The 14,720-nt window shown below is 38.2% G+C and overlaps 1 protein-coding gene across 4 annotated transcripts in view; it reads left to right on the top strand.

The window, feature by feature from the left end:
* The window catches only part of csnk1g1 (casein kinase 1 gamma 1), a 31,975-nt gene that overhangs the window by 2,528 nt on the left and 14,727 nt on the right, over window positions 1–14,720 (top strand). For all 4 annotated transcript variants that reach the window (XM_023952733.1, XM_023952752.1, XM_023952741.1 and 1 more), the window contains exons 2-5: window positions 4,195–4,613; window positions 5,981–6,021; window positions 6,561–6,630; window positions 12,526–12,674. In XM_023952733.1, coding sequence (XP_023808501.1) covers window positions 4,412–4,613; window positions 5,981–6,021; window positions 6,561–6,630; window positions 12,526–12,674 — 462 coding nt within the window. In that variant the 5' untranslated portion in view covers window positions 4,195–4,411. The remainder of the gene's footprint in view (window positions 1–4,194; window positions 4,614–5,980; window positions 6,022–6,560; window positions 6,631–12,525; window positions 12,675–14,720) is intronic.

Here is a 14,720-nt window from a genome sequence, read left to right as displayed (position 1 = left end):
GAATTGATCACTGATTTCTTCTGTAAAATGTATTTAATCTTTAAACCGTATTCTGAATATAACTGTTTGTTTTTTCAACACAAACCCAATTTGTTAAATGGATCAAATCTTGTTTGATCATTTTAAGAAGGTATTTCTTTTCACAAAGTGCCAAAAGCTTCTTATGTTGAAACACATCCTCATCCATCATGAAAATGACACGGCGGTTTAGATAAAGGCGGGGAATTGCCCTTCTCACGTTGAAGCAGGAGTCAGGATTGCTCAAGGGCTTGATACCAAATCAGAAAATCGATGTGTCTTCTTTCATGAGGTGATTGTTGTTCTGATTCAGCGTGGCACAAAAAAATAGTGATCTATTTCTTAAATTTTGGCTTTCAAAAAAGTGTGGTTTGAGAAACAGTTTCTACCTAACTTAATAAAGAAAGGCGTGAATAAGATGGAATAAGATTAGAAATTCTTGTGTTTGATTAAAGTTAAAGCCAGTTTCTTGCCAGAAGAAAAAGAATTCTGTTAAATAAATCAGATTTTTATTATCAATATAGTAGTTTTTAAGCAAGGAGAGTTGTAACCCCTGACTTTTTTTGTTTTTTCTTCATTGAAGCCCAGTTTTCTTTTTCTTAGTAACATTATGGTGCAGTTACACTTTTGTTGCGACTGTTTTTCCTTTGACTTAACTTCAGATCTGAGACATTTTTCTGTCTAGTCTTTCAATCGAAACAACTCACTAAAAATGTTTTTAACTGCGAAGGGTTCATTTTGTGAAGTGTATTTTAGATCCTAATTTCTAGATTTGCGTACGACAGGTATTATCAACCAAGACCTTTTCTTTCCATTATGGTGTTTTTAAGATTTATTTTTCCATACTTGATAAAAGTGAATCATTTATAACATCTCAACATACATGTTTATTATTTGTAAATATTCTCGGTGTTAAGCTAATTATAGCTTTTTTTAAATGTAACTTTTTGTTTTATTCCAATACAGTTGCCTGAAGATGGCTTCAGAGAAAATCAGACTCATTTTCAAAGTTTAAGTTGTTAGATCTAAAATCCAGAGGGAGGCAGAAATAGAATTAGTGCCGCTTGGCATAAAATGCTGCTTTCAATGTTCTATTACAAGGTTATATAGGCTTAAAATGACCATAGCCATTTAAAACCATCAGTTTACTCCATACTTCTCATAGTAATAGTTGTGCTGGTCTAAAAAACATGTTCAAACATAGTGTAGTTTCTCTGGCAAAAGCTTAAGATGAATCAAAAGGGTTCCTACTGGAGCCATTTGTTGAACTCAAACCTGCATTTGAATCAGAATGAATTGGATTGAAGTTCTCAGCTTTTTAAAAAAAATTGTATTATTCGGTTCTATTATGTGAAGTTGTTTGTCAATTGTTATTCAATGGGTTAAGAACAAACATCCACTCGAGAACAGAAATTGACAGTCAATACCTTCAAACCTTTATTAAATACTTGTACAAGAAGGTAGGTGTGTTAATGACCGCTCAGTGTTTGTCATAGCTTGATTACGCTTTTTATGAGCACATACAGGAACTTGCTATGTTATCAGTGACATTCATCTACATACATTACATACACGTACATACACACATGCACGCACCCACCCACCCATTGATATATATATATATATATATATATATATATATATATATATATATATATATATATATATATATATATATATATATATATATATATATATAGATGTGTATGTGTGTGTGTGTGTGTGTGTGTGTTTGCCAAAACCACTAGCTCCGTGATGAAAGTGTGTGAGTGTGAGAAGCCTCAGGGGCGAAGCTGGCAGGACAGACTCTTCCTGAACGGGTCTGTTCCCCTCTTTGTGACGTCACATGATCAAACAGCACTTTAGGGTTTCTTTTCATGAGGAATGAAAGTTGATTTTTGCAAGATAAAGGCCCCCTTCAAGAACCCAATAAGTAATACCTGAGCAGCATGCATCAGAACCCCAAATCATTCTTTTCAAAACACTGTCAGAATTCTGTGTTAATCTTTGGTACAAAACTGGTTTTCTTCATTTTTGTTTTTGTTTTTATGTAATAGCATCAGAGCAAAACTGCTGTGCCGAGCAGGCGGGCTGTCTTTTGAGTCTGAGATCTGTGCGGGCAAAACCAAAAGTGACTCATTCAAAGCCCACACACAATAGTTTCAGCAACAGCCTTTCTGTGCTCAGAAGTTACAACACAGTCATGAAACCTTTTTTTCCTCTTCTTGGGATCATGTGAGTTGTTTGTGATGCATGACTGATATTTTTGAGTCAATATTTAGTAAACAAAATAGTGTGATGCAGTCTTCATGACCCCCCCCCCCCCCAGGCTTCAGTAAGTTAGCTTTCTAAAAACAAACAGGGAATATAATATTTAATATTCTGGTTTCTAGTTTAATGCCTCTCTACTATGCACAGTGCTCAGTTTCCTACATGTTTTCTACATCTAGATTAGTTCCAAAGTCACGAGTGTCCATGAAGTTAATCTCTAGTGTCCTTTTAATCAGACCCGGACTGCTATACCTGTTTACATAATAGTCTTTGCTGGTATTTATCCTCTACCTAGTTATATCTGTCAGTGAGGAGACGCCTTCTCCGAAGCTTTTGTTGATCCTCTGTTGTCTGTGTCCACTGTGACTTGATTGCTATCTGTTAAGCCCAGCAGCATATTTCCAGTGAGTCTCCCTCACCTCTGTTCAACACCGGTGTTCTCCTTGAACTACTTTGTTTTTAATCATTGCTAATAAAAAAAAAGAAACTTATTTTCAAAGCTGGAAAGAGCTCATTAACCCGATAAATGCACAACACATTTATTTGAAGTGTTTTAAAAAGACAAATTGTAACAGAAGGCAAGATTTGTGTTTAAATCCATCTGAAAGTGATTTCCTTGAATCTGAACCTAAAATGAAACCTGTTTTGTGTATTTAGAGTATTCTGTTTTTCTGAAAGTAACACAACTTCAAAAGAAATCTGCTGAAGATGTGTAGTTGAACTACAAACAAAAACAGATCTCTCGAATGTGTACTCTTCAGTTGCATTGTTCATTAACCAAACTAAGTGCCTGGTTTCACTATAGTAGTCTGGCCTTTGAACAGTTTTCTCAACTCAAGTTACTTAAAGACCCACTCCAATGAAAATGGCGTTTTCTGTTTTTTAAACATGTTCATGTGACATTTTACTCCTGAAGGAGGACATATATAAAGAAAATTAAGCTTACAATTGTTCATTCTGGGTATTTTTTTATTCAAATTGTTGTGAATTAGAGGCAGAAGAAAAAATGCAGTCGGTAAAAGATTTTATTTGTGGCGTAGAAAATACATTGAGTGAGCCACAAGCTCCTGCCTCTGTTCCATTCTGATGCATCCACTTGCAGGCAAATAGATGCTCGAACATCTTTGTTTTCCTCAACTGATCTGGCATCTTGATCCAAACTGCGTGCATCTGGATTCACGTATGTCTAATAGACTTTTCACGCATGTACCACTGATGTATACATTTTATGGTGCGTATACGGCGCATATTTCAGTTTCAAATTAGAAAATCGACACACAAATCGCTAATGAATTGCATATAAACAGCGCAATAATCTGTACCAACAGTTCCACCCTTAACTCAGAGATACATTTCTAATGAACTACTGCTGATCTGCAGAAACGATATCCTAGAAAACGGCAGATTTTTCCATTCTGGCTAAAAATGGCATAATCATAATTAAAAGACCAGTGGGAACACTTTAAAATAGCTCAAAAAATGATCATCAGAGTGGGACTTTGAGTTTTTGTATGAAATTAACCTCCCCACCTTCTGTGATTACAGTTCATAGCCTTTCCTACAGTTGTGCATTTGAATTTCTCTCCTTATGAACCCAGCATTTGTTTTTATTCTGCAGTTTAAACTTGCAGCAGAGCTTCTTTCATTTCTGTTTCTTTGGAAAAGAATTTATAATCTGACGATCCTCAAGGCTGGATCTGCTTATGCTTGCATTAAGGAACTTCAGTACTCTGCTCCATCATAGATGTTTAATTTTTGCATCAAAACATTCTGTTTCATAAAAATCCTAAAAGCTTTTAGTAGATATCTACAATTTTAAATTCTATGCATTTTTAAATGTAAACATCAATTTGTTTTATTTCAGTTATTGCCCTTTTTCTCATGTCGTTTTGTTTTTTATTGTAGGTCTTCGACATTTGTCCGTGTCAAATGTTGAGGTAGAGGAAGTCTTCAGAGGCAGTAGGGGAATCTAGGGGTGGAGAAGAAGCCGTGTTGGTAAACAGCACCAAGTTCTGGCCCATGACAGTGACTGCGCCGTCAAAGTGCTGCTAGTGACCAGGGCTGTGGCTGTGGTTGGCCCGGCCCAGGAGGCCTTATTCTACATCAGTCCAGGCGAGCGCTGATGTGTGCTGCACCTGCCATGGATCAACAAAGGGATAAATATGGCGAGCGGCCCGCCAGGAGCACTAAAGTCCCCCAGGGCAACCGCAGTGGACACCCCAGAGCATCTGGTTCTTCGAGCTCCTCGGGGGTTCTCATGGTGGGCCCCAATTTTCGTGTGGGGAAGAAGATTGGATGTGGAAACTTTGGTGAATTAAAGCTTGGTGAGTTGGTTTTAAATGGATGTTGTAAGAACCGGTAAAACATCTTGACTCTTGGAAACATGCGGTCAAGGTCTTCATTTTTAAAAGTAGAGTGCATTAATTCTTTTTTTGGGCTTTTGATGCATTTTGTATGTGAATAGCAGTGATTCCCAACCCCCCAGGTCCGCAGCCCGGTACCGGTCTGTGGGACAGTTGGTACCGGGTTGAAAGAAAAAAAACATTACCTGCATTTTTTTCTATTTATTTATAACCTGATTCTGAAGGAAGTTTTATTTTGGAAAACTGGATTTCCCCACCAAATCAGACTCATTCTCGACACACGTCAAGTCGCTGGGTCACATGCCGAAAAGACATGCACTACTTTCTCAGAGCAGCTGCATCGACCGCTAAACTGAAGCCCCCCAAAAGTTAAGAAAAAACACACGTATTCGGAAAGTTTCTTTTGGCAAAAAAAAAATAAATAAATAAAAAAACAGAGTCAGTGGGGAAACAGAAGAGCTTTGACTTCCAAATAAAAGAAACCTGCAATTAACAAACTAAATCAGGAATCTATATACCAAATATGGAATCATTGCGACAGTTGTTCCCACACACCATAATAATAATACATTAAATTCAGCAACCGACTGTCTGATGCTACGCGGATGCTGCTAATAAAGTTTAGACCAGGGGTCCCACAATCCAGGTCTCGAGGGCCGGTCTCCTGCTGGTTTTACCTCGATCAGGTGTTTTTAGCCAATAAGGAGCTTCAATGGCAGGTTGGTTGGAAAACCTGTAGGCCCCCCAGGCCTGGATTTCGGGACGTTTTTTTCTTATTATTTTTAAATGTATTTATTTGTTGCACGTTATTAGTCGGACAAGATTGAAGTTGGTGTATGATTTTTTTTTTTTAAATCTTCAACTTTGACATTTAAGGGTTAAGGGAAAATTTATCACATTTTAATGGTTCCTGCACATAATTTTGTGTACAAATAAAGTTTAAAGAAGCTGCAGATATTTTACAGATGATGGAGATAGACTTTACCCTCAAAATTTAAGAGGAACTAGATGCTAAAAAACAAATAATCAAATGCCTTCCTCAGCCTTTGTACAGACTGGACTGTGAAAATGTTGTCTGACAATAAACCGGCCTGTGGCCTAAAAGAGGTTGAGGACCACAGATTTATAGCCTTTATTTGATCCCAATAAAGAATCAAAAGAAGTGGTGGGTGCTAATGATGACCTAATGCTCTAATCCTATGAAAGACCTTTAAAAGGGAAGCATAAGAGTAAATTCAATAATTGTCCTTCGTGTGTTATAATATTCTATCTGTAAACCGGTGTCACAGTTCTAAAACATTTTTCATTTCCAAACTTTTCTATTTCAGGAAAGAATCTCTACACAAACGAGTATGTAGCTATAAAACTGGTAAGTGTTCACTTGTCTCCTTTGCTTGAATGCTCAACCTTTCAATTCACTTTTACAATACCTTTGAAAAACTAAAATGCTCCAAAATAAACCCTGGATCAGTGACATACGTGGAGAAAGAGAAGTTGTCCATTAGTGTAATTCACTCATTTTGCTGTTAGCTCATTTCCAGAAATATGACTTCTACATCACGCAGGTGCCAAATTTCCACTGACTCATAGTTCAGGTGATGTCCGTACACAGCCTCTCTGGCTTTGGAAAGAATGTGCAGCGGATGTGCAGACACTCAGCAGGGCGTGTCTTTCCAGTTGTTTATACTCTGGTCTCCCAAATCACACCTTTATTATTGCTAACAACTGTTTAAAACTGATTCAATATTACAACAGATAAACTCAGCATGCTAAATATTTGATCTAAATATTTTATCTTTACATAGTGTGGAGTTCCTAAAGTAGAGTTCTGTATTAAGCTTAATAGACTTCTTTACTTACTTTATTTTTGGCTATATTCTGTTTTTTAAATTCATTTTCTTTGTGCAGGAACCAGTGAAGTCGAGGGCTCCGCAGCTTCACTTGGAATATCGGTTCTACAAAACTTTGGGAACTTCAGGTATCCATAAGATTTTGCTGCTTTTAACACCAGTGACTTTCCTGTCTTTGAAGATGTCTAGATTACATCATTTTCACTACAAGTTCTTACCTAAATCAGGTCAAATATCATTGTTATGCCAGATCTGCAGTCAGTCTCCATGATGTGGTGTACACAAAGACTCAGATGCTTGTCTGTTTATAGATTTACTAGTGATCCTTTTCAAAAAATTAGTTATTTTTTCCAAATTATATATTTATAAGTGTCTAAGTAAAGCTTTTTAGGAACTCTTAAAACATACAGTTAACCTTATTTCCTGCATGTGTTTTTATTCATTTTGTATTTATCATACTTTGATTTCAGGGAATAGCATTACAGGGCCTATATTATGCAAAATCAACTTTTTGAGCTTTAAGTAATGTATTATAATGTCAGTGCCTCACTAAAAACAACCTTGGACACACCGGACGTCCAGTTTCAATGTTAAGTCAACGTATAGAAGCGTTCCGAGATCACGACGGGGTTAACGCGCCAGTCAAGGACTCGGCTCTGAACATTTGATGTTCTCAGTGACTCGATCATAGGGCGTCCTCTACCAAACGGGTAGAGGACGCTGCAGAATTGATGATTCTGAAACAGCTTGATTAAAAGTTTACTTTTTCCAGGAAGAGATACAGGAAATACTTTCAGATTATTATCTCAAGTTTTGAGAGTTTGATAAATTAAATTATCTACATTTACCTGTTAACTTTTAAAGAAAATAAGTTCAGATGTATACCAGACCAGCTGAGATTTTAAGTATGTATTTTCAAGTGTGTCTATTTATTTAATATACAAGCACACATAATAACAGCTGAAATAAAAAAAGAAAGATTTTAAAGGAGGAAAACAAGAGGATCTCTAAAGCTACTCAAATGTTGTCTGGCATTATAATGGGTTTTGTTTTGCAAAAAGGCAAAAGGTGGAAAGGCCAAATGTGCGTAATCTCATGAATAATTTAGTGACAGGATCTGCAGTCTCTCAGTGCTAACCCACCTCTGTCTTCTCCTCTAGATGAGATAGCGTAGCCTCATTTGTTCTTGGCTGTCTGCTGAGCTCATTCCTCTTAGCCAACGTGGTGTCGGTGTCTGAAGAACCAGAATTTGGTGCATTTATGTGGCTTGGATGAAAAAATAGTGAAAGGCGTTGAATTAGGAATGTAGACTCAGTAATATTGATAGAAATAGAATTCCTATTTTGAGTGTTAGAATAGATACTGTAGTTATCATTAATTTAGTATTAGTTCATCATATTAATATTTGTTATAGCCATTTCTTCTGCTTAAATATTTGTCACCAGTTCAAGAAAATTGTATTTAAGCACCACTTTTCAGTTTTATTACGTTAATTATACTTTAATTTGGTGTGACAAATGGTCTGTACTTTTTATAATTAAGGATTCATTTATTTCCAAATATATAATATATCATATAAATGATTGGAGTAGAACTGACCTGCCAGACATGCAAACAAGTGGTTTCTAATCACAAGAAAGCAGACGTGAAAATTCTTGTTGAAAATATGCTCTGGAGCTTCAAGTGTACAGAATTTTTAAGTTCAGTCAACATTATCACAAACCCAATCAAGTTTATTGCAAACAAAACTGGATTATTCTGGATTATTCTCTAGTGTTGCAACAGATTTTACAGTAGAAGCCCATTTCTTTTAGTCATGCATTCATATATTATGTATAAAGGAAGGAAGTAGGCCATGGGTCTAATAAATGAAGTCTGTACAGTACTGTCATATTTAAAACCCTGATGTTACGTGAGAACTGATGTGTGACAACAGATATGTAGGAGGCATTGACTAATGGGCTAAAGAGAAGCAATGCTAATTCATTTAAATGATGCAAGTAATGAAAGTAAGTGGAAGTAGTTTACAAGTATAGAGATCAGTTATTTAGGTTTCAAAAGGATTCAGTTTGACACAGAAATTGGCACTTAAAGAAATATAATGAAAAAAACAAAAAAAATTACATACAGGCTGTGGTGCATAGGTAGAGTCACTGACCTGTGATTGGAAGATTTTAGTTTCAGTTCCCACCCTGCCCCCCCATGTGTCAAGCACACTGAACTCAACGTTGCTTCTGATGATTTAGGTTGGTCCCAGTGTTATGCTATGTTCACACCAGGCATGTGACACGCGAGCTAAACATGCATTCTTTTTTTCTCTCTCACAGCTCTGTTTCGATACACGAAAGACTCGGTGTCCAACTGAATAACTGATAATTTCTCCTCCATGATCAATTTATACTGCCGCGAATTAAGAGGCTAAATCCATTGTCACTACCAAATCCGAGTCCCTGATTGGTTAGCTCAGGTGTCTTCAACCGGCGGATCCGGAGCCGCATGCAGCTCTGTCCTCCTTGTGCTGCGGCTCTCTGTGTTTTTGTAAAATAACTATCATGTTCTAAGATTGTTGTGGTGCCTTTAACACCGTTAGGTAGTGCGAGCTGTCAGGAGGAAGAAAGCGGCGTGAACGCGCGGAGGGGCGTGTCTGCAGCTGTGAACGCCGACCAGAGTCTGTTATGGGATGGAAAGTTCTTCTGGAAAGACAGTCAGTAGGGGACACATGAGCGCCCAAAAAAAGCCTTTTTCCCCCCTAGACTAAACCCCCCCCCCCCCCCCCCCCCCCCCCCATCTCTGCGTCAAATGAATTAAATTGCGTTAGGGCGCCCCCACTATCCTGTCACCTTGCTGCTTCGATGACCGTATGTTGCGCTGTCTGTGTAGAACACGCTGGAGGGGGGGGTTGCACGCCGTGGAAACCAACGAACAGGTAGGGGGGCGGGGCTTAGACTCAACGCTTATGATTCCAGACCCGCAACAAACTAACACCTAATTCCTAATAAAAAATAGTTGTCATCCATAAAATTAATATAATCTATTGGGTTCACTGGATTTAAAGAAAGTAAATAAATGAAAGGAGCCTGCATCAAAGTGAATTTGTTTCCATCGTCTCACTCATCTCAACTCTGGGTGTTTGACAGAGTGCTTTTGTAGTGCATGTAAATTTGTCGTTGGTCTTACAGGGATATGCCACACCCATCCAGGGATTTGTACCTTTCAGCACTTCTGCTGTTGAAATAGACAGAATATGAACTTGATAAGGCAGTGCTCATAGGACGCCTGTAGGAGCTTCCCCCAAACTACATTTAGATTCTCTAATTTCCTAATTCTCAACAGTCACTTTGAAAAATTTTTGATTTACTGTCATACTTCATGTTTGGCCACAAACTGTCTTCCTTCAATTCAAACTTGGCACACCGTTTTTTGTTTTTGGTTTTGTTTGATTGTTTCTTGACTTGTCCAAACTATTTCTGAGGGGTTCCCTAACACAAAACCTTTTCCCAGATATCTTGATGCATCTCACTTCTGCCAGTTGGTTTGTGCAGAAGAAGAGTTTATAGAGACATCCTTTTGTTACTTTTGTACAAGGCCTTTGGTAGCAGTGAATTTAGATTCCGATCTCTATTGTCTTTGTTTAGGTCGATTTTTTTACCATTCTAGCAGCTTTTTCCGTGTGACTCTCTGGTGTTGCTTTTTCAATGGCTGCTGCAGCTCATCTGGGACGGTGTGTTGAAACAGGATTGTACTTGAGCAATATTCCTGTGATGTTTAAGAAAACTGGTGGAAGTTAAATGTAGTAGTTTGCAATAGGCAGCCTCAGTCAAGGTCATATAAATCTTGTAGATAAAGACAGTGTTTTGTAGTCCAGGACACAATCAGTCTGCCATCGTGTCCGCTGTGTTGCAGTACAGTAGTGCTGACGCCACCACTTTGGCTTATTTCGCACGTGAAAAACTTTGCCACCTTTGTTTTCAATTGAACTGTTTATCCTCTTCTTTACAGCATATCTCTAATTCAACACATTTGAAGGCCTCCCACTTTCAGAAGGGCTTTTCGAGCAGTCATTCCTGTGGTACAATTAGCAGCCCACAGAATTGCATAATGATGTCCAGAAAGGGATGATGGGATCGCAGCGTGACTCCCACATTCCCATATGCTCGCTGATGGCATTCATCCTAGTTTCCACGCTGCGGTGGACTTCCTGTTACTCACATGAAAAGTCAAAAGTTCTTCTGAAACATATTCAAGTAAAACACTTGGAGTTGTAGGACATCAGAATGAATGATGGAGGAGCAAAACGTTGACGCGTCAATATATTCTCTGTACAAAACAAAAACAGATGCGCTGCTGCCAAATATTGATGTATACAAATCTAATATTTGCCTTGGGTTCATAAAATAGTTTAAGTGTCAGCTCATTTGAGGTTTTATGAACCTGAGTAGCAGTGGCTCAGATGGTTGAGCATGTCGCCCAATAGTGGAAGGATTGGCTGTTTGATCCCCGCTACCCTCAGTCAACTGTTGTTGTGTGCTTGGGCAAGACGCTATACCCTCCCTGCCTCCAGTGTCTCCACTGGTGTCTGTCTGTGTATGAATGTCCCGGTGATGGTCAGAGGGGCCGTAGGGGCATACTGGCAGCCACGCCTCTGTCAGTCTGCCTCCAGGGTAGCTGTGGCTACATCCGTAGCTTACCATTACCAAGTATGAATGAGGAGTGAATGAATAATGGACACAATGTAAGCGCTTTGAGCATCTGGGAGAGCGCAGATAAATCCAATCCATTATGATTATTAAAATCTGCACTAGAGCTGAACATGGTCTCACTAGTTTGACACATGTTGAATTGAATGATTTAAGCTCAGTATGTAGTTTCTTATTTTGATTGGTCCTTAGAGGCCAGAAGGAATGAGCAGACTCTGAATCAGGCTTTCTTCCAGGCACTTTACATTACTTTTGAAAAGGAATTACATTGATGTAACGCCTGATATAAAAATGTCTTCTTTCCAGCTTTGCACATGAAATATGACTGATTTACTTTGTAATGTTTCGACTGAAACAATGAGCTTTTATGTCCTCAGCGCCAGGATGACTTAAAGCACCAGAGCTATCATTACAGAACCATTTAAACCGACTACTCAACACGGTGAAGAAAAAGCATAATGCCAAGGGGTTGGATCAGATACTGAGTTGAACTGAGGGGTTATTATTCAGTTGGAAGCTGATATCATATTAAAAATGTCTTATTGTCCTCTAAGCTCTTCCACTGAACTTTTGTTTGTAATGTCTTAGTCTCATGCACCCAGCCATACAGGGGTAGATCTGGATGGATGCTGCAGGTTTTTGGGTTGACCATACCCGTGCAGCGTTGTAGACAGGCGTGGTTGCACCTTAAGGTCAGATTTCAAGTGCAGCTACTTTGAGGCTAGTACAACTACCTTGAAGGAAGGACGTCATGAAAATGGAATGTACGATTGTTGCACGTGTGGTAAATGTATCATAAAGTATTTGTATGGATAATGTAATGTCATACTTATGACGTATGGATGATGCTGTCATACGATGGCCTAACCACGCACTCTAGTCATTAGTGAGGATCTCACACTGGTCACTTACTGACTACACAAATGCTGTACATACGGGCGGCGTTCACGTTATAAGTCGGTGCCTGTAGAACGCCTGTAGGATGTACACACAAACTACACTTAGACTGTCTAATTTCCTAATTCTTAACAGTCAGTCTGCATGCACAGAACGCACAATGGGTGCACAAAGAGCGTGCACTTGAAACAGCACTAAAGGGCTCCTTGCATAGTGTGGAGGGTCAGGGAAGTTTAAAAACAAAAAATCTGTACTTCATCTCATCTACTTTACCCTTGCATATTAGGCCTGTAAAAAAAAAAGTGCATGAACATGTTCTCTAAGACGATGACTGATTTATTTCTCATTATGTTTAGTGTAGGACATCTGCAAAGCTTAGTAACTAAGGTTATTGTCTTTAACTTTTCTGTCTTTTTTGTCTTCTTTCAGAGGGGGTCCCACAGGTTTTTTACTTTGGACCTTGTGGGAAATACAATGCCATGGTCCTGGAGCTGCTAGGCCCAAGTCTAGAAGACCTCTTTGACCTCTGTGACAGAACCTTTTCACTGAAGACCGTCTTAATGATAGCTATTCAGCTGGTAGGTTTTACAAACGAGCGACACAAAGTTGATTTGATGTGGCACCATGTGACTCTAAATAACTACAAAACATACACAAACCACAGCCCTTCAGACAAAAAAAAGCTAGGGTTTATTTAAACCTCTCCGTTAAGTTCACTAATTTTTACAATTGTATGGTCAACATCAACGCCTTTAAGTTGACATAGCAACAGACCAAACCGGCATCTGCTCTGAAGCCAAAGACCCGTTTTTGTTTGTGTATTTTTGCTGGCAAGATCTATACTTTCTCTGGATCTTTTTAAAACACATTGAAGCTGTGGATTTCCAGGCTTTCTGAATGGCTCTCTTGTCATCTGTTTTTATTACTATCCTTAACCAATAAAGGTTGTCCTTTATGTTTTGCTTGTATAGCCTCCTAACCCTATGACTAATCCAAGCACAAAAAGAGATAACCCCATGGAACCAGTGTTCTCCAACAAAAGTGAAGACTTAGCAAAGTGTTCCTCTAAAATGGTTCTTAGCGCAGCGTGACTCCTACTTTCCCATATGCTAGCTATGTGGGATTCAAATATATTACTATTCTTTCTATTTATTCTACAGATTCTTATTCTTCTTGGGGGAAACGTTCTGCTACTTTTAACAAGAAACTGAAGATGTTTTATTTGATATAAAATTGAAAATAGAAAATGCATGTTTTAATTTTATAAAATATATAAAATATATATATTATATTATATATTATAAAATTACAGGTTTATTTCTTATTTTGAGATTTTGGAGAAGTTGAATATGTAGCCTGTGTCCTGAAAGTATAATATATTTTGTTCCCATCGTTCCCACAAAATAATTAAGTTGTGTGAACGAAACAGCATCTTGTTCCCACAAAATAATTTTTTGTTCCCACGCATTAATTAATTCGAGCTAACGAAGTAATTATTTACGTCATAACTCAATCATAAACACGGATTGCTGCTTCGCCTACCAGACATAGCTCCTAGCTCCATAAACACGGATGTGAACAAGTTGGATTTACAGCAGATACCTTCACATTTCTGTCTGTGTGTGTTTCATTACATTGCATTAAAGACACGGAGGATGTTTAGAGATCAGATTTATTTATTTTAAAAGCTCTACAAAAGCATCATACTTGTTAGCAGTCGCTTTACATCCGAAGGCTAGTAGGCTACATGCTATGTATCATTTGTGCTATTGTCTATGAACGCATCACGGTTGCAGAGCCACTGTGATTGGTTGAGATGCATTATGGGATATGTGTGATGCATGATGGAATATGTAGCATGTAGCCTTTGGATGTTAATAAATAGACAATAATAAATAGATCATTCTTGTTTTTATTTTTTCCCTCTTGAACAAATGTGGGTCATAGAGACACGGAAATAGCGGCAGAAAGCGGCTTTTGCGGCAGGACGGAGACCGTACAGGGATGTGAATGAACCCAGACATGAAAACGTGATTACAGATGCTTTTTAAAATAAATAAATTTGATCTCTAAACATCATTCATGCCTTCAATGTAATGTAATGAGACACACACAGACAGAAATGGGAATGTCCATGTCAGGACACGGGCTCCGTAGTTGAACTTCTCAGAGATCAAAATGTGAAAAAGATTATATTGTTACATTTTTTATGTTATTATAAATATGCTCACTGTTTGGTTACAACAACTCCACAAGCCGTTCTGTCCATAAATCATTTCATTTTGTTAGATTTTCTTTAAGTTCTTTTCTTTAAATGAAGGGGGGCGAAGCCACCATTAAATCTCATCAATGTTGAGCAGCTCAGAGCTTGATATGAATGAACTCAGGCTTTTAGGTTGCTTGGCTGTCTCAGAATCTCTAAGATTTCATTTGGTCAGCACAAATTCTGCTGTTTCCTTGTAATTTAAAGGCCCTGTGCTCCGTTTTGGAGGCACTTAGGACATGGCACACCACAATTCTCATGTTACTAACCAGCAATTGACGGTGATTTGCAGTTCAGCCATTTTTTCTCTCATATTTTTACTTATTCTGTGTTCTGTGTTGTTTTACACCTGTGATAATGA

Source organism: Oryzias latipes, chromosome 3 (assembly GCF_002234675.1).
Source record: "Oryzias latipes chromosome 3, ASM223467v1".
NCBI lineage: Eukaryota > Metazoa > Chordata > Actinopteri > Beloniformes > Adrianichthyidae > Oryzias > Oryzias latipes.
Note: the sequence above shows the minus strand (reverse complement) of the source record. Positions and strands in the feature narration are given on the sequence as shown.